The sequence below is a fragment of the Alternaria burnsii genome (assembly GCF_013036055.1).
Source record: "Alternaria burnsii strain CBS107.38 chromosome Unknown 731, whole genome shotgun sequence".
Classification (NCBI taxonomy): domain Eukaryota; kingdom Fungi; phylum Ascomycota; class Dothideomycetes; order Pleosporales; family Pleosporaceae; genus Alternaria; species Alternaria burnsii.
In genome coordinates this window covers 829,631-848,268 of record NW_024066115.1, presented here as the reverse complement: position 1 = coordinate 848,268, position 18,638 = coordinate 829,631, and the positions used below count along the sequence as shown (strand labels likewise).

At 51.2% G+C, this 18,638-nt stretch overlaps 6 protein-coding genes across 6 annotated transcripts; 3 read left to right on the top strand and 3 right to left on the bottom strand.

Annotated features, from left to right (window-relative positions):
* Positions 1–1,785: 1,785 nt before the first annotated feature.
* GT037_006939 (purine permease) lies at positions 1,786–8,533 on the bottom strand (the record flags this gene model as incomplete). The annotated part of the gene is made up of 5 exons (XM_038931986.1): positions 1,786–3,378; positions 3,431–3,649; positions 5,881–6,381; positions 6,446–7,835; positions 8,517–8,533. 5 exons carry the CDS (start codon positions 8,531–8,533, stop codon positions 1,786–1,788), a joined length of 3,720 nt encoding a protein of 1,239 aa, XP_038785458.1.
* On the top strand, positions 4,197–5,776 carry GT037_006940 (5-methylthioadenosine s-adenosylhomocysteine deaminase n1; the record flags this gene model as incomplete). Its single annotated transcript, XM_038931987.1, has 3 exons — positions 4,197–4,697; positions 4,738–4,894; positions 4,959–5,776. 3 exons carry the CDS (start codon positions 4,197–4,199, stop codon positions 5,774–5,776), a joined length of 1,476 nt encoding a protein of 491 aa, XP_038785459.1.
* A 41-nt stretch (positions 8,534–8,574) lies between the features above and the next one.
* On the top strand, positions 8,575–9,738 carry GT037_006938 (oxidoreductase domain containing protein; the record flags this gene model as incomplete). The annotated part of the gene is made up of 3 exons (XM_038931985.1): positions 8,575–8,908; positions 8,965–9,363; positions 9,416–9,738. The coding sequence occupies 3 exons, from the start codon at positions 8,575–8,577 to the stop codon at positions 9,736–9,738; spliced, it is 1,056 nt and encodes a 351-aa protein (XP_038785457.1).
* A 219-nt stretch (positions 9,739–9,957) lies between these two features.
* On the bottom strand, positions 9,958–12,531 carry GT037_006937 (dna cross-link repair protein pso2 snm1; the record flags this gene model as incomplete). Its single annotated transcript, XM_038931984.1, has 1 exon — positions 9,958–12,531. The coding sequence occupies one exon, from the start codon at positions 12,529–12,531 to the stop codon at positions 9,958–9,960; it is 2,574 nt and encodes an 857-aa protein (XP_038785456.1).
* A 1,054-nt stretch (positions 12,532–13,585) lies between these two features.
* GT037_006936 (uncharacterized protein) lies at positions 13,586–13,807 on the top strand (the record flags this gene model as incomplete). Its single annotated transcript, XM_038931983.1, has 1 exon — positions 13,586–13,807. One exon carries the CDS (start codon positions 13,586–13,588, stop codon positions 13,805–13,807), a length of 222 nt encoding a protein of 73 aa, XP_038785455.1.
* Positions 13,808–13,979: 172 nt separating this feature from the next.
* Positions 13,980–17,319, bottom strand: GT037_006935 (uncharacterized protein; the record flags this gene model as incomplete). The annotated part of the gene is made up of 3 exons (XM_038931982.1): positions 13,980–14,263; positions 14,320–14,679; positions 16,002–17,319. The coding sequence occupies 3 exons, from the start codon at positions 17,317–17,319 to the stop codon at positions 13,980–13,982; spliced, it is 1,962 nt and encodes a 653-aa protein (XP_038785454.1).
* Positions 17,320–18,638: the final 1,319 nt, after the last annotated feature.

The following is an 18,638-nucleotide window of genomic DNA, read 5'->3' as shown; positions in this document are numbered from 1 at the left end:
GTCAATGCGATGCGACGCTGACGAGGGAGACAACGCTGATCTCGACACGGTTTGGGTACCCGGACCGCACCATGCGTACGACATTAGTACGCGAATGCAACAGGGACCCTTTTGACTTGGATGTTCAATATCACAGGCAATAAATTTTACGGTCTCTTCAAACCGGGTTTCGCGGCTCCAGGCCAATATCGAGGCACACACCCACCCACCCACCAGCCTGGAAAGATCCCGAGGTAAAAAATGCTCGAGCGTTTTTGTCCCCTGATCTTTTCGACATGTGAAAAAATAAGTCGACGCACGGTCCGCCAGTCATACACCCCTGCAATACTTGGCTCGAACGGACCGCTTTTTGTGATGTGGAGAAGACGCTAGAGATTTATGGGATCTGACATGGGCGATGAAGAAGGGGGGTAAAGCGTGGAAAAAACGTACGCTACTGCATCATGTCACAACGCCCAGTGGGCAATCATGTAACGTGAACCTGCAGTCTATTGCATGTCGCAGTCGTTCAAACCTTCTTTCACACTTTCTCTGCCGCGTGTGCATGCTCTAAACATCACTCTAACGGCACTTTCCAGCAGCCACAACAGCAACGACGATAGCAAACTAACCTAAACTCGGTCAGACAGTCGCCGACCACCAAAATCCCAGTAGAATAACCCCTGGCCCCTGGTTTTGTTATAATGCTTCCCCAAGCGAATTACCCACAGTCCGTTTGTTCCCATCAACACGAACCCACCCAGCAGGAGCTGGTATCCATGTGCTATGACCAACTTCCAACGTCTTTGGCTGACTAGGGCGGTTGTCTCGTCGACCTGTTTGGCGAGTCATGTTTCTCTCATGCGAAGGAAGGGAGCCAAGTGGGCTGTTACGAGTTCGCTCACCGATCTAAACGATTGCGCGCGCTTGACACGTTGTCTGGCACGCATGTAATGCATGATGATCAACGTTCGGAACCAGGGTCAAGAGAATGAAGAGGGCAGGGGGAGCGGGAGAAGAAGCGGGAGAATTGGTTGCAAAGAAGGACCGGTTTGACGAGTACTGTAGTGTTCGTCTCGGTCTCGTCCGATGCTCCTACAGTACGGTGCAGCCTTGTTTTCGTAGGATTTCTATGGCTAATGCGCCAAGTAAATATCGCCATCTTCATCGACTATCAGAAACCCACCATCAAGAAAACTCGCATTTCAATTCTCTCCACTCTCCACTTTCTGTTCACCAGCCAGTCGCCCCAATGTAACTCGGCAAACCAGCCGAGATTTCCTGGCCCACTGATCTTCGCAGACCAGTCTCACCGTTTACAACAACAGAAATGTTCGGCTAAGCTGTTACCCACAGTGTGCTGTGTTCAGGTATCCGCATTTCTGCCGCGCGCCGAAGTTGAAACCACATACCACTTCCACGCGAAGGCACTATGAAACTTACACGGTGTAGTTGGGCGTTGCGATGGACAGTTGTGGGGCTGGATGTGTGGCAAGGAAGCGGGAAAGGGCCGAATCTAAGGTGGACAGTGACATTCTGATGGTGTGTTGGGCGGATACTGGAGTGAGTGTTGTGGCGGAATATTTGGAGAAGAAAGTAGAGCGAGGCTGGTGGCGTGATATTTACGGGCGGACTTTGTAAATCTTCAGGTAAAGAGTGACCGTTTGCCTACGTGAACATTACCCTGGGCAGTCTATATTGGGTGCTGCGTAATGGTAGTTGCGCCGAGATATCCCAGATAGGAAGACCTATAGAGAAGTCATATTATGATTGTGTATTTAGAAACTCCATAACGACAAGACTTCACTAATCATCACGCACTCCTATTCTTGGATGTTTCTGTTCATCCCCATACCCCACCGTTCGCGAGGCGCTCTTATCCTTCGGCAGCACGGCATTCAAAAATATGCCAACGATTGCAGCAATGACAAAGGGTGTCTCGACAGCCAGGTTTATACCCTGTTCGAACCCAACCAGATTCTCATTCGGCCCATCGTATGCCAGGACTTGCGCAAACCAATCAGGCTGACAGATATCCATAAAACCGATTCCTAATGCAACGGCAAGTATGAAGCGATCGCGGCGGGTCCAAGAGATGAGCGCGAGAACACGAATGCCAGCTACAGCGATGGTGCTGTAAAGGAAGACTTGCATACCGCCCAGCACAGACGGCGGCATAGAAGCGAAGACAGCACCGAACTTCGCGATGACTCCCATGAGTATCAGGAAGCCACTTGCTGCCCACCCTGCACGACGAGATGCACATCCAGTAAGAACGATGACGCCGTTGTTACCAGCTTGGCTGACCATTGGCGGCCCCGTACCCAGCGCACTGAAGAAGCTGCCTAGACCATCGCACAGAATACCGCCTTGAATCCTGCTGTTGAATTCTGTGCCTTCGATGCCAACACCAGATAGCTCTGCAGTGGCCAAGATATCGGGAATGCAAGACACAGCCTGACACGCGAACATGATGATCATAGGTAGCACCAGCGCACCATCGACGGAGAGTTTGAACGTGTGTACCCAGAGGAAAGTGCCACCAGGCGCTTGGGTGAGTTGTTCTGTTGACCAGTACCCTGTTGCGCCTGATATAGCACAGCCTACAGCTAACCCAATGATCACGGAAGCTGAACGCATGAGTGGCGCACCGATGGCTTCAACTAGAATGATAGTAGCGAAAACGCTAAAACCCAGGCCGATCAACTTTGGATGTCCCCAGACGAGCGGCTGTGGTGCGGTGATATCTGGACATAGAGCATAGAAGCCCTCTCCGCCATGGCAGTTTGACGAGCCACCCCAGTTCTGCAGTCCGTTACCGACAAGATAGACTCCAATGAGAGTGAGGAGGGATCCAGTGATGAGCTTAGGGAAGACTTTGTTGAGCATCTTGGGCGGCACAAATGCCAGAGCTATCTGGATCCAGACGCAACATAGCATAGTGCCTAGACATGCACCCCAGGCATCGGGGCAAGGCCCTTGAGTTCCGTCGTCAAGAACAGGACAAGTTCCGGATTTGTATCGTAGAGCGGCGTAGTTGAAGACAATAGGTAAGATATCGAAAGTTGGCCCTACAACACTAAGGAGTCCTGTGCCGATAAAGAATGGTGTCTTCATGATGTGTAGGCGGGTGACTTGAAGCGCCGTCGCGATGCCAGTGGTTATAAAGGCGGTAGACACCAGGTATGTTGTCATCGCCGGATCGAAGTTGAACGCTCCTGAAGCGATGGCGAGCGGCGGAGAGACGATGGATCCGATCATGGTGAGGGCATGTTGAAGGCCGAGGAGCAGGGTCAAGAGAACAGGAACGCGGTCATTCAGTCCGTAAAATGGTGCCAGGTAGTCTTTGTACTTTCTATTGAGTGGCCAAATGTTTGGGGTGATGAGGTAAATATAATCCTTAAAGCTGTCAGTTGCTGAATGTTAGGCTCAGGGTACAAAATCGGCATACATAGTCGCCAATCCACCCATCCTTCGTTGTAAAAGCATACTTAATTTCTGCGAGTGTATCTTGCCACTTCTCAGTCACTGCGCCCATATCTTCGCTCGCTGCTGAGGAGTATGGACCCGTTTCTTCTGCGTATTTGGACTTCGGCCCCATCTCGCCATTAGATTCGAGGGCCATGGCCACTGCTGATTGACCCGGTCTGACACTCAGTGTGGTGATCCACTGCCAGTAGTAAATTGATATCATTATGGAGCTGCATGGCTATATAGCAACCTCTAGGCCGTCGTTGACTCGTCGTTCTAGATCTGCAAAGAGCCTTTACCACGATAGGCGTTCCTGCGCTCGAGAACCCCGCGATAACCAGCCCATCGGAGCCCGGCTGTTCTTCAGACTTTGATAACACTGCGACGATATTGTCCGTATGCACTGAGGTGTGCACTGTGTGACAGGAGAGGCAAGCTAGATAAGGGTGAAGATATCACTAGCGTCGGCCGTCCCATGTCACTCTAGCGAAGGTGCGAAAGCGGAGACCGGCGGAGGTGGTCCCATCACTCCAGTCATGAAGCACGTCTTAGGAGGACGCGGCTGTCTGAGCGTTAACGGTAGTCACAGTGTGAAGTAATTAGCAGAGTTGCCCTCTATGAGATCCATCGACAAGATTGAGCTAGCGTAAGGGCCTTGGAGTAGCTTGAACTAATACGTCTGGCTACGAATCCCAATCACAGCAGTTTCTCTCCTGTATATCTTCATCGAACATAGGTCAGCCGAGATGATCATGACAGCTGCAGACAGGTTACCCTCGCGTCTCTTTACTCATGCGACGATAATCACGGTCAACAAGAGCCGGGAGGTCATTCTGGATGGTGCAATCCTCATCGAACATGGCCGGATCGCGGCAGTTGGAAAGACAGTTGACCTCGTCGACGAGCTCAACTCTAACGAAGACCGAGACATCGAGATTATCGAGTGCAAGGACAGGATCGTCATACCAGGCCTCGTTAACACCCACGCACACCTCGCGCAATCACTGCTACGTGGGCTCGCCGAAGATCTACCATTACACAACTGGCTATGTGATGCGATCTGGCCCTTGGAAGCGAATTACGCCGAGGATGATGGTTATGTGGCTTCGATGCTGACTATTGCCGAAATGTTGAAGACGGGAACAACGTGTTTCCTGGAGGCTATGCTTACACATAGAAGCGGACTCGAGAACGTCGTCAGAGCAGTGGAGGAAAGTGGTATTCGCGCGTGTCTGGCAAGTTTCCCAGTACAATATATATATGATGTAAAGCTAACATAGATGTCAGGGTAAACTGATCAAGGCCGCTGAGTCGAACCCGAAGCTTAACATGAAAGATGCCAGAGATCGGGATGTGGACTCTATGTCAGTCGCTGCTGCTTCATCGGCATACGAAAAGTATCATGGCTCTTTGAACGACCGTTTGCACATGTGGTTTGCGGCCGGTAAGTGATTTCTTTCTTTGAAGAGCATATGAAACAAACACTGACTTCATACACTGATCTTCAGGTACACCTCGAGGCTCACCGATAGCGGCTCATACTGCAATAGGCGAAGCCGCACGAGCACACGGTATTGGCCTCACTATGCACTGTGCCGAAGCGCCTAAAGATCTTACCATCTATCGAGACTATTACCAATGCAGTCCCTTTGAGTTCTGCCGAGATGCGCAACTGACGGGCTCGAAGACGGTTTTTGCCCACTGTGTTCATCCAGACCCAGTAGCTGGAGACTTCGAAATCTTGTCTGAAAGTAAGAGCACAGTTTCGCATAATCCGACAAGCAATCTCAAGCTTGGATCTGGTGTGGCGCCGATACCTGATATGGTGGCGAAAGGTGTGAATGTAGCGTTAGGGACCGACGGGGCACCATGCAACAACACGTACGATATGTTCCGCGAGATGCATTTAGCATCCATTCTACATGGTGGTGTTAGACAAAACGCTGGCGTACTGAGCGCATACGATGTCTTAGAGTTTGCAACGATTAACGGCGCGAGAGCACTAGGGTTGGAAGCTGAGATTGGGAGCCTAGAAGTTGGGAAGAAAGCCGATGTTGTCATTGTGGAGCCGAAAGGCACATCATGTACTCCGTGGGATTCGGCCATGCAAGATGCTGGTGGCATGGACCCAGTCACAGTGCTCGTCAATTCGTCGGGCGCAAACGTCGACACAGTCATCGTAGATGGTCAGTTACTTGTCAGTAGTGGCAAGCTGTTGCATATTGATGAGGGCAAGATCATACAGAGAGCAAAGACGTCAGTGGCAGACATCCGTAGAAGGAGCGGTGTGGGTGCACGGAATCATATGTCGTTAAGGTATACATAGTCTTAGAACTGGAATGAAAGCAGATCATCGAACAGGCTTTGTCCCCCAAATCCAGTTTGTAGTGGTAACAAATTCATGAAGGAATCCCATGAAGTATCTCCTACATTTGCAGGGCCATCTGCGGTCGAAGAAGTGGGGATTGTTACTTGCAAGTCTCTAGATACGTTATTGATAAAGCTTTCCACGTTGAATGTACGTGCTCTCTTGCTAGACGAGGGAGCCAGTTCGCCGAATTCTGTAGGCTGTTGGCGCTTCCTGGGGTTGACGCTTCTTCCATTCTGGAGTTCACGCTGCAAGCCAGATAGCAACTGCACACCACGTGAAGCTATCTTGCTGTCTTCAAATGTCCTCAAGTAGCTGATTGCGTCTTCGACAAGTTTTTTGTGTTCTTCAAACTCCCTTTCACTGGCCGACCGGTGAAATGCATCGAGGCTGAGGATGATCCCCGCTGCGACGGAGAAAGCTTGTTCAATCCACAGCGTCGGCCCCTGGTCGTTGCCAGATAATGCTTCTTTCAATATGGTTTTGGATGCTGCTATGCAGGTACGGCGGGTAAACGAGAACGCGGAGTTCGAGAATGAGAGCCCAATGAACTTCCGATGTATCTAAAAGATCCGCGTGTGAAATCAGCGTACGTGTCGCATACAGTTCGTACAGGGAATCTCTCACCATGATGATCTTGTGCGAGGCACATATAGCCAATGAGCGTCTGGCCCATCCAACATAAATAGGCCAGCCCGTTGCTACGGGCGCATTGTTTGAGAGAAATGTAGGCATACATGCGGTAGCAAGCTTGCGCATCTTCTCGTCGTACCGCAGCACCTGCTCATACTTTGTGAAAAGCGTGTTGCAGCCTGTCATTGCATCCAGTAGCTGCGGCATAAGTGCCGCAATATCGTAACGATAGTTACAATAGCTCGCCTGGGTTGGAGTAGATAGCGGCAGGGGTACCATATCTTCATCGTTGCAATTGAGAGGCTTCGAGGTCTTGAAGAAGCGAGGGTTCAATGAATATGACTCAGAGAACGGAATCTGGAACCAATCTTGCGTGCAAAGCTGATTGAATACCCGTCGACCGGCCTCACGTTGACGTAGCTGCTCCTTTGAAGTAGCCCTAGCTGCGTTCTCTGGTCCAAGGCGGTGTAGACCGAGGCTTTGGGCGATGCGACCAGCTGATGCAAGCAGTATTGACTGGCTGTTCGACTTGCCTAGAATGTGAGCCGCAATCGTCAGAGTCGCGATAGCTTGGACAGAATATATCGTATGAGTCTCGATATAACCCGCAACTTCGAGGCATGTCACGGTCGCTTCGTACCACCTTTGAGACAAGACCATGCGCTCCTCCGATGAGAATCCCCAAGACCGATAGATAGATGATGGTGCACATGTAATACTTCCAGTCATGATGGCGAACAGCAGACCTAGCCATTGCAGATTCAGGTCCTCATGGCGAACGTTGCCTTCATACTCACCCATAAAAAGGTCCAGGTCACTTTCAAACATCGCTGAAGAATAGGAGCCATGGTACCATAAGATGGAGGTATTGTGGTACTCGACAAGTTGTATGATGTGAGTCTTGTCGGGAAGAAGCGATTCGAGTAAATCAAGCTGTGCATCTCTGCTGGCTTCGCATGGGATATTTGAGGTGGTCGCTTCATCCTCGTGTCTGACACTCAGTCGTCTTGGCCCGCTGTTATGTTCTGGCGAAGTTCCATAATCGGCATCCTTCTTACGGCCCCATGCCAGAAATTCTAGCACAGTAGCTGCATCACCAGTTTCCACAGATTGTGACGTGATGTCATCGTCCGTAGATAGAGTAATCGCTTCATCATTTGCGGGACTTGCTGGGTTATCAGCCAGTTGCGGAGGTGGTAGCGGTGTTTCGCTCGAGGCGATGTTGTATTGCTCCTGTAGTCTAGCTTCAAGCTGACTTACACGGTCGAGTAGTGCACGCACGAGGTCGTCAGACCCTATTGTCGCGCTCTGAGCTTGATACGCAGGTGGTGGCGCTGAAGATGTCACGGTGATATCTTCTCTTGTACAAAAGCTTGCATAACCCCTGTTTAACTTAGCATGAGATGAGTTGGAATGGCAGAGCCGCACTCAGAAGCCAGTTTGCCAGCTCCCAGTGAAGATCCAATATACGCTCTTGCAAGCCCACTTTACAGCCAAAGCTCGGGATTGCCTTGAGAACGGAGGCGCTGACCTTCGGGTACACGTACTGCAAGGTACGTGCTTGTCGCATTTGATCTTCCTTCTATAGCACTCTGTACATGTCAAACGGGGTCGCGGCCCTTTCGAGGCGTTACTATCGTCCATGATGAGGTTGACCGTATCGGCCTGTTAGTTGTTACACTCGAGGGCGCCTTGTTCTCATGAGGACCGGAGTTCCAGAACCACGTGTCTAGCATACAGAGGAGGCACCGGCTGTCAGTTGGTCGTCGGTATGTAGTGCGATAGGGAACAGAAAGGAACAGGGTGCGGCCGAGAATGCGGAACCCACCAATTTAGTTGCCCCACTTCAGTTCAGCCGCGTCCATTCCGTCTTACAAACAGCAGCCGCCTATCTCAGCACTACGACGAAGCCATTAGCGATGACGGCCGATTCGAGCGGCCGCCCTGGCCACGTCGGCTTTAGTACGCCTCAGGGCTTACTGCGACACCATATGCATCTACACAAAAATGGCGGAACATAAGAGCAGGTATGGATTTCCCTCAATATAATACACTCGTTTCGTACATCAGACTCATCATCATCATCATCATCATCAAGCGACCCGAATCTTCAACATCTCATCATGGCACCAACGAAATACATTGATCGGCCTGTGCCGACCATCTCCCTCCGCGACTTCGACTCTCGGATGGACGTGATTACACAGGAACTTCTCGATGCTGCAGAGAACCATGGGTTCTTCTGTATCGTAGACCACGGCATAACACGCGATGCTGTTGATGGGATCTTTGACCAGTCAGCACGTTTCTTCAACCAACCTGATCCCGTAAAGTCTCAGGTGCCTTTCTCCCCTCAGCACAATGCTGGATGGGAGAAGAACGCGCAAATCAGGCCATCGACTGGTGCAGTCGACCGCAAAGAATCTTATCAGATGCAATTCGGCGAAGGCATGAACGGTGAGCCGGTTCTCTCCATCTTTGGTACTTGTGTAACCATACTGATTGATGATCAGGCCGATGGCTAGATGATGAGACTTTGCCTGGCTTCCAGGCGGAGGCCCTGAAATTCATGCACAAAGTACAAGCGGTCAGCGAGAACCTCATGAGGTGCTTTGCGCGAGGATTGGATTTTGAGGACGACTATTTTATCAAAGCACATGATGTCAGAAGGGCAGAGTCCCAGACGGTGTGCCGATTACTACACTATTTCGAAACCCCGCGGTTACCGAATCCCACTGGGGAGGTGCATCACAGAGCAGGTGCGCATGCTGACTGGGACTTTTTGACCTTATTGTTCCAGAAGGCAGGGCAGTCTGGTCTCGAGATATGTCCAGGACGGGAAGTTTCGACATCGTTTGGCTACGGAGACGCTTGGACAAAGGTTGAGCCTGACGCTGAGAAGAACGCGATCGGTATGTTAATTGTATCGACACTTAATACGAGCACTCTAACCACATCATACAGTCTGCAACGTCGGTGACTTGCTCATGTCATGGTCTGACGACCGCTTCAAATCCACATTCCATCGCGTCAAGGCTCCGTGTGAGCCCGACGACTATTATGGCGAGCGCTATAGTATCGCCTTTTTCAACCAACCGTGCAAAGACGCTAAGATCCAAGGTCCGCTAAAGAAGTATCCAGTGATAACAGGAGAGGAGTTTACCAGAAATGCTATGAGTCGAAACTACCAGGCTATACAAGAGAAGTTGAAGAAAGAGAAAGAGCTGGTGGTCAAGGCCGTCGAGGTGGACGCGACGACAGCTCGTACGGTCAGCGCTACCGCATAGGGCTTACTAAGGGCCGAATTGTGTTCAGGTGTTCAATGTCACTTTTTCCGCATGAAGGATGTATAACCGCGTAAGTCGTATCTTGACATCTGCAGTAGTTCGTAGCAGCTTCTTCTGACACGCGTGATGAGCGAAGTGGCATCCATACCACGACAGATGTGAGATTTAGCGAACAACAAATTCTATAAACTGAATTCCGCTTATGGCAATGGAGTCTCGTTATGACCAGCCCTGGCCGTGCTCGCCTAGCTTGAACAGCCCGTTCTTTTTCTTGTCTGCTGCCCACCTATCGCACCAAGCTTTCATCTTCTCTCTGCTCTTTGCACTACCCACATTGACCGTTGGAATGATCTTGTCAATATGCAGAGCGCAGCAAAACATGGTCAACTCTCTGAAGCTGCTATGCTCACTGTACGGCACACCGAAGCAGCTTGCCCGACTTCCACTGCCGGCTTGGGGTGTGAGGTCTTTCATAGCAAAAGTACTCTTCCAGTTATCAGAATGCAGTACGGTCTGTACTTGAGGCGATTCAGTAAAGCGGCCCTTTGGTGGGCGATAGTTCCAACCCGAGGGTCTGAAACCGACAACGCGCGAAAACGTGTCAGCATATTCGCGCAGATAATCGTCTAAAGTCTCCGCTCGTATCTCGAACAGTGGAGTCATGTGTACTTGGGCTGCGCGAGGATCCGTCGTCAGCAGTGCGTCTAGTTCGGGGTCCTCGAGAGCCTTGCAAATGCGTTGTTTGTTGGCAGGCGCAAAAATCTTGCTCCCTAGGGCCTTTGCAATGCCAGTGCATATGCGCTCTTTCCCGATGCTGTATGTGCCCACGACAACGAGGAGTCGGCCTCGTTCCGGACTTTTAGGTTCGCCCGCATTATCTATACTGGCGTCCTTTCGAACGAACTGAACCATGCCTTGACCCGCGCGTTCTCTTTTCATTCTTTCCCATCCATCGGAGTCGTCCGCGCGGCTTTTGCTGAGGCTAACGCACATGTCTGCGCAAGCCTGGATAACTTGCTTCTGAGGTGGGAAAGCATATTTTGGGTTGAGGTAGGTGGTATCGAGGTAGCAGGCGTCAAGCTTCTGTTGCCGGTTCTTTCCACTCACAGCGTCCAAAACGTCTGGTCGCAATAGTGGATGTTCAATGTGTGCTTGACACGCACGGAAGTCTCCACAGTGTAGGACTCGCTGTAGTCTTGGGCTCTTGCCCTTACTCAGCTCTTTCTCGAACAGGAACAAAGAACTACCCGGGCAATGGTTTGCGGAGATCATCGTGACATGAACCCCTTCAGTTCCTGGCACTTCCGTCTTCTTTTCGAAGTCGAGATCAACTACCCATTTGGGATCTACCCGAAGCTGCTGGCGTACCAGGTTGCCAGTGACTTTGCTGCAGTATATCGGCCCGTGTTTCCATGACGAAGTAAGTCCGATGTAGTGGTCGCTGTGGAAATGACTGAGGAAGTACGCGTTCTGACCTTTGACGGCCCCATAGCGAAATGCGTCCACAGCAATGAAGAAACCTGGCATGATTTTGTAGAATGGACAGGTGCGTTGGTATGCGGGCTTGCCGCGGGATTTGTTGTTCTCCGCCGCAGCGGATGCCCATGCAGCGTCTTCAGCATGGCCTGCCATAAGTCTTGAGAAAGCCGAACTTGGCTGAGTGCTGGGCTTCGCAAGTTGAAATGGATTTGCCTGACCCGGTTTGGCTGGCCTATCTGGTCTTTTAAATGCCTTTGCTTTGCTCGTTGTAATCAGCCTGTTCTCTTCTTTGGGCTTTGCTACAGGCAACGGGAGTGGGTTGCCATCTAAGCATGCGTTGACGTGCACAGATACATCCTGTTCTGACAGGCCTGGTAGATCGTTGCCGCATATTGGACATGAGGGTATATCTTTGGCATTTGGCTCTTCCTGTCTGAGTTCGGAGGTACCGCTTTCTGGAAACAGAGGCGGAGCGTCGAATTCGTCAGGATCGCCCTCAAAGCCTGCTGCCTCCATCTCCAGCTTCTGCTGTTCCTTCATCCATCGCCTCTCATCGTATTCTTCGCCTTCGAGCAAATCGTCGTCTTCAAGATCTCCATACTCGTCTAGTGCTTCGTCGCCGTTTTGAGACGTGGATTCGGACTTCAGCGGTGGAAGTTCGCGGGGGATGTGGTCTTCAATACTATCTGCGGGTAACCGACCCTCGGTTGGTTTAGCAATTGGCGAATCGTCATTTTGTCCTCGTATGGCCATACCTGAAGTTGTTGCAGGTACTTCTACATCGTCGTCTTCGGATTCTGAGTCGTCCACGAAGGGTCCAGACTTCTTCCGCGGCTTTGACGCTTGCTTGGGAACATGGGCTGCCAACGCGTTCAGAGTATTGCTTTCTACATCCGTGGGCGGAGGTGGCGAACAGGCCGGTACAAGTGCTACTGCCTCTTCGCTGACTTTTCGCCTCTTGACGCTCCCGCCATTCTCATTGTAGCGCTCCTCATCGTTGTCGGTAGTCATGACGCCATTGCTTTTCTCGTCGCTCCAACCCACGTCGTCCTCGTCGCCGTCGAACACAATGGTTGGATTTGACCCCCGTTCTTGCAAGAATATGCGGCTGTTGATCTCCTCGGCCTTCTTGAAGAAGGCCATGATGTTGCCATTTGGCGTGCCTGCCGGCTTCTGCTTCTTGCCATTGCCGGCGGGCGACTTCTTGGCAAAGTCGGCTGGTGTGAGAGTGGTTTGCACGATGGCCTTCTTCGGTGGAAGGGTTTTCGCGTTTGGCTTTGGCGCGACCTTCTTCGTTGCCGTCTTGGAAGCCATTCCTGCTGCTGAGGACGAGCGGGGTGGCGAGGGGGGCCGGCCGGTGGAGGGGGTCAATCGAGATTCCTCCGCCAAGGACTGGTTTTCTCGAGGGTTTCTGAACATTGGGAAATTAGTTGAGCATGACTGGCGAGGTGTGCGCTGCTCTTGTGCCTGAGAATGTGCACATGAACCAGTGGCGATTGAGCGGCTCAACGCGTGCCAAGACAAACGCGTCAACACGTGCAGATGCGCCATCTCAAGGTGCCGACATGTTCACCACCACTACAACCTCGTACGATTGGCAGCATCCTTGGTACAGAGACATGATTGCTTGCCCTCCGAATCCCATAGCGGCAAATCAGATATCCTTTCCCAATGCACATGTCTGGTCTGTGGGGGCTTGCCGGCGGGTTGGTAGAGCGATTACATCAGCGAACGCGCTTGTGTCCCCAAAGTCATTCAAGGTTGCGACTTTCAATATTCATTCCTGAGCACTCAAATCCCCTCACAGTTATGCAGAACCTTTATAACGTCATATCCAAATATTCTTGCATTACTTCAAATATCGTTTCCCTGCTTTCTGTCGGCGGCCTAGAAACCTTCAGGGGCGTCCCCGTCATGTCTGTTCCCTCCTGCACGAGTCTTCGCCTGCACAGCTGTTGCTATAAACAGAAAGGTAGTATGATGGTACGCTGAACTGTGCAGTATTGGCATGAGGACACGACGTCAAGGGCCAATCGCCGAGAGGCTGACGCGGCCAATGCTGCAGGCTGAACGCCAGTTCACGTGGCTTGAACTACGCTTCACCTTGTCAGACTGTATTGTCTACAACTCACTTGTTGTGGTATGATGCCCTTCTCTTCCCTTCACGCACCCGATCGCTCGGTTGGCGCGGAATCGCATCTCCACAATTTCATGGCCGTGCTGTCCAACTAAGATCAGCGTCAAACATCACCTCGTATTCGAAAACCGAAAGCGGAAACCCAGCCTTGCGACGATCAAAATAGCAACGTCTACAGATACCATATCTTGATTGCTCCAGAGTATCGACTATGCATCTCAGCTGGATGCGATGAAGCCCCGATCAGACGACCTCTTCTTGCTTTTCTTCCGTGTCATGTACTTGACTATTTTCACTGGATACACTTGTTTCACGATCCTGGGCTTCGCGGCTATCGGGGCTGGCATCGGTATGGTAGCAACTGTTGTAGTTGCTGCTGGGTCTGAGGTCGCCTTTGTACTCAATAAGAAAGAGGAGGCGGAGAAGTTGAGAATGGAGCGGTACTTGGCGTGAGAGGATCCCATGGCATGAACCCGGTAGGACCGAGCAGAAAGGACGCCAGCTAGGTGCTTGTTCTTGAAAAAATACGGACTCCGTGAGAAAGAGATGGTGCAACAGATATACCTCCAGCTTCTAAATCGACATAACTAGCGCGGACCGTCATCTCTACCAGCTCCAAAGCAGCTCAGTTGCCATTCCACACAGCAGGTCCCGGAGCAGTATAACTCGTCGCGATCGGATAGTACGACCACCTCAGACCAGGATCGTTGGCGTTATATGCACCCGGAAACGCTACCAAAGGTCCAGGCTTACCACTTCCACCACCAATAACCTCTACCTGTGCGCACGAAAGATACATTTGCGCACCACCGACCGAAGAAGCTTGGTGGAGTGCGATTGACTCTATACGAACAAGATACTTGCCGCTCGGCACGTTCTTTGGAATCTGGAACTCAATTTGCGATTTCTCTGGTCTAGCATCAGTTATGCACGGCGAAAAGGATAACGCGTGCGGATCAACTCACGATATGCGGGCCATGTGCTCTCCCCACTAGTCAACGGACTCCCCACTGCGCTTATACTCGCTGCCTTGAACCATACGTTCCCCGCTGCCTCCCACGTATTGATATCCGCACTATTGGGTACTTTTGCCATGTAGAACTGCACCGGTCCGAAGTGCGAGATGGAAGCTGCGGCAACGAAGCCTAACGTATCGCCGGCAGTCACAGTTGCAGTACCTGTCCCAGGGCGATTCTGGAAGCAGCGCATATCAGGGCTAGTAACGGAGGTAACACCCGAATTAGTTTGATAGTTCTTGGTTTGCCGAATGGACGTCCATTCCGCCGCCTCAGTAACGCCATTGAGAATGAGCTTGGGAAAGCGATCTTGCAGCTGTTAGCTCAACGCCTTCAAAAAAGGCTATGGCCAACTTGCAATGAGCCTGCGCTGTGGTAGCGAGGATGGAAAGAGCTACAAGGAGATGCATTCTGAGCGAGTTGAGATGGGAAGCTGCGTTGCGAACAATCATAGACGACATTGGAGTGATTAGGAGAATATATACAACAAGCCACTCTGGTCATGCATTACTTCTTTAATGTAGGCTAGAGGCGTTTATAGTGTTCTCGGCAAGTGTGGCTGCACAAGTGATGTGCGCTTAAATTGCTATCATGCATACCCAGATTGAGCCAAGCAGACAAGATACGCAAGATGAAAGCACACATGACTATCTTGCGCTACTCGAGTTCACTTGACGGAATTCATTCAAAACTCGTTCTCGTCTCTACACAATGGCAAACAAATATGTCACGAGAAACCAATCTTGGAACCACTTTCTGTATTCAGCTGAGGTTACCTATGTTGGAGTGCTTTTTGGATGCGTAGATTTCCCGAATATTGTGCCTTCTTCGAACAAGAATAACGGCGTGAGCAAGAAAACGGGAACTACGCGCCCATTCGAGATCCAATCACACCCTAATGATAAGTTGCCTCTGAGCAGCCTTTCCATTGCTGAACCAATTTTCCTATTGTTGTTTCGTCCTGAACAGAGTAGTCACTCAAGTTATATCGTATGTGTCTGTGTTGGTAACTAATGGCACATCCAAATATCTTGTCATTATCTCAGCTGGGAGAGACGGCAAAGGGGGAAAGTTGAGTGCGTCGTTCCAACCGAGTTTACACTACTAAACTATGGAGGGTCACAGTCCGTCATAGCGTTTCTTCAGAAGCCCAGGCCCTGCCATGTGTGCTGTCCTTTACTGCGGTAAGGAATCGTTCAGGCCCATGTAGGGTGATCAGGTGAATTCGGCAGTCGCGGATGTAGGGTTACTGTGAGACGTCTTTGATCCGTCTGCAAGATGACCTTCCATAGCTTGCTGTCCGGGTACTTTGAAATTAACGTGGTAATATCAACAAATTTCAAACGCATGCAAAATGTCTCAAATGATACGAGTTGGAGTCTAGAGATACCATATCTCGCGACAGAATGCTCTACCAAACTAAAGTTTACTGATGGTGCATCTCCCGTCAATTCTGGCACGAAAGGCCGCAGTACCCTTCACCTCTACAAGCGCAAAGAGGGATCCTGACTCAACTCGTGCGAAGTACCTGGCTTTAGAGCGCTCTAATCATCCTTCAAACAACTGTGATTTAAGCCTTCCAGTGGATGTAATTTTCACATTTGCTTTCTAGGCCGATTCCAGGACCTGACTCTGCAGTGAGCAAAGTTCCACAATCGTGCTCACACTTCCCACTTCTTGCCGGCTAGCCTGTAGGCGCTCTTTCACAAATTCTTCCGTAGCCACCTCCGCTTCTCGCGCCATCTTTCCCCATATCGCTACATCCTTGGAGCCAGCGGGTAATAGATGGCTTTCGCCAGAGAGCCGGAGAAGCGCTTCCTCCATGTCCTGGTTTGCGGATGCCATCTGATTTTGGAGGTATACAGATTGTTGGAGTAGAGATCGCTCATTATTGGCTATTTTTGCAAGTTGTGGGAGACAGGGCAAGAGCTTGGTAATCGGTCGAACAGGCTTCGTCGTTGTGGCGTTGCTGTCTTCGGAGGGGATGGATTGACCGCCATTCTGGTTCTCAGTCTGTACGTCCAATGGCTGCTGAAGGCTTGCATGAGCTTCAAGTAAGCCAGCACGAGCTTCGATGTACTTGTTGTATGATTCCCGTATCTGCGATTCTGCCGATGCAAGATCGACGGGTGCTACGGCGTTCACTGAGCGCTTGATGGGCGAGGCGTCCTCGAGGAAGACACTGTTTTCCTCCATCTTAGCCAGCTCTCCTTGAACCCAGTCGATGAGTTCATCTCTCGCTCGCTCGAGTGCATGAACTTGCACCTGCAAGCTTGGCTCAACCTGAAGCTCGTCCTGGGCCTTCTTCCTTGCAGCTTGGGCACGCTCCATAGCTGTTCGCGCCTCAAGAACCTCCTGCTTCAGCTTGAAGACCCATGTCTGGTCTTCTTCAGCCTGTGCTAGCTGCTCGAACCTCTCGGCAGGTAAATCTGGTTGCTCACCAATGGCGCTCTTGATGGAAGCCCTAGGGTCAGCTGCAACAGTCAGAGGCTTTGCGGTCAGAAGCTTGTCTAGAGACTCTTGAATGACTTGAAGCTCTGCAAATCGTCTGCGCTGTCGCAATAAAGAGACGTAGCCTCGAGTAACCTCATTGTCGTATTCTGACTCTGGCTGCGTCGGGTTCTCGTCCACATAACGATTGCGTAAATCTTCCAACGATGCCTGGAGTTCACGATGTCTGGCTTGCGCTTGTGATCTAGCCCGAAGAGCCTGCAAATATTCCAGACGAACGTCCTTCAAGCCTGGAGGGTTGGTATTGGCTGCGGAGAGGTTCTGCGGACATTCATGATTCAGATGCTGGTTCTGAGTTGCTGTATTGACAGGCCTCAGGCTTGATGTGAGGTACTTCGAGAGCGTTCGTCGGATCCTCAATGTGTCTTCCCGGCTGTTGATGTATGACGACAGTGCGCGGTCGACTTCGGGTATTGGGCATGTTGTTTGGGCTGGCATGGCGGAAATTGTTCACAGCCCACAAGTGGGGGCGGAATGGATGAAAATAGACTACTCAGAACGTGCGAGGACGACTTGAGAAATGGCTGGTTGCGGCAATGGCGCTGATTGGTGTCACTGTGACTTGCTTTTGGGTGTGCGCTCAGGGCACAGCTGACAACATGTCAACGGGAGACAGCCACAGCAATTCGGGAGCTATGGACCTAAGCCAGAATGGAATTAGACCCTTTTGCTAGCGCAGATCACGAAAACAGATCGAAAACACGTGCTTGTATGCTTGGCAAATGCATAATTTCTAAGACACCATGTGAGCATTCATCTGCATCAGGAAGTATCGAGACGGTGTCTTTCGCGGTGCAACAATTGTCGATCTGAATTTACAGTGTGCCTCCGATGGAAATACTGCCGACGATTCACCTTTACAAGCAAACGGCAGCATGAAGCATGAATCCGGAAAACCATACAACCTCAGCGCTCTTGTTTATCGAGCTCCCATGATTGCGAGAGTTGAACTATGGTGTCTGGCCAGAACGAGGGCGGGAGTGAAGGCAAGTTGACTTTGTTCTGCCGTTTCAAAGATATGCCGAAGTACCGCCAGTGGGGGTTTGCAGGAAATTACGCACGTCTCTCACGCGTCTCTCCGCGAACCAAAAAGCATTCACGCGATAAGACGACGGCTATTGACGTGAGCATGAAGACATCATGGCTCCTGCAGGACTGCCGTTGTATCAAGACAAACTGTACACTGTTGTCAACGTTGAAGCGAACTTCTAACATGTGACAGGAGATGGCAACAGGAGATGGCAGTAGGAGCCATTTGAAATGTGATGCATTCGACTACCAGCGGCCACAAGACGGGTATCTGCGTCTCGGGAACGGGCTCAGCTCGTGCAGTGCTTCTTTGCAGCCTCAGTCATAGCATCATGAGTATTAGATTTACAGTGGAGTCAGGTTCATGCGTACGAGACAACGGCCCTGGAGTTCGGGAGCTAGTCGGATCAGCAGCGGGCGCATTACGCAGGGTCTGTCCCACAAGGCGTCGTATGGTGTTGCTTTGTGGTGTTTGTCGCTGGGATGGGGCTGCTGGCGATGAAGCAGCGCGGGCAGGGCGACTGGTCGCGATATGAGGCGGTGTCAACGATGACATGGTCCGATGCGCGGTGGATGACGCGAAGAGGGACAACACATCATTCAGCCCCACCAATCGCACACCAGAAGCAGCCGTTGACCGCGTAGATTTTCGAGTCCCGGGCCCCAATGTGCTGGCGACTAAAGCAAAGATACGAAACAGAGGCACTTTCTCCTGCAGGTGCCACAGA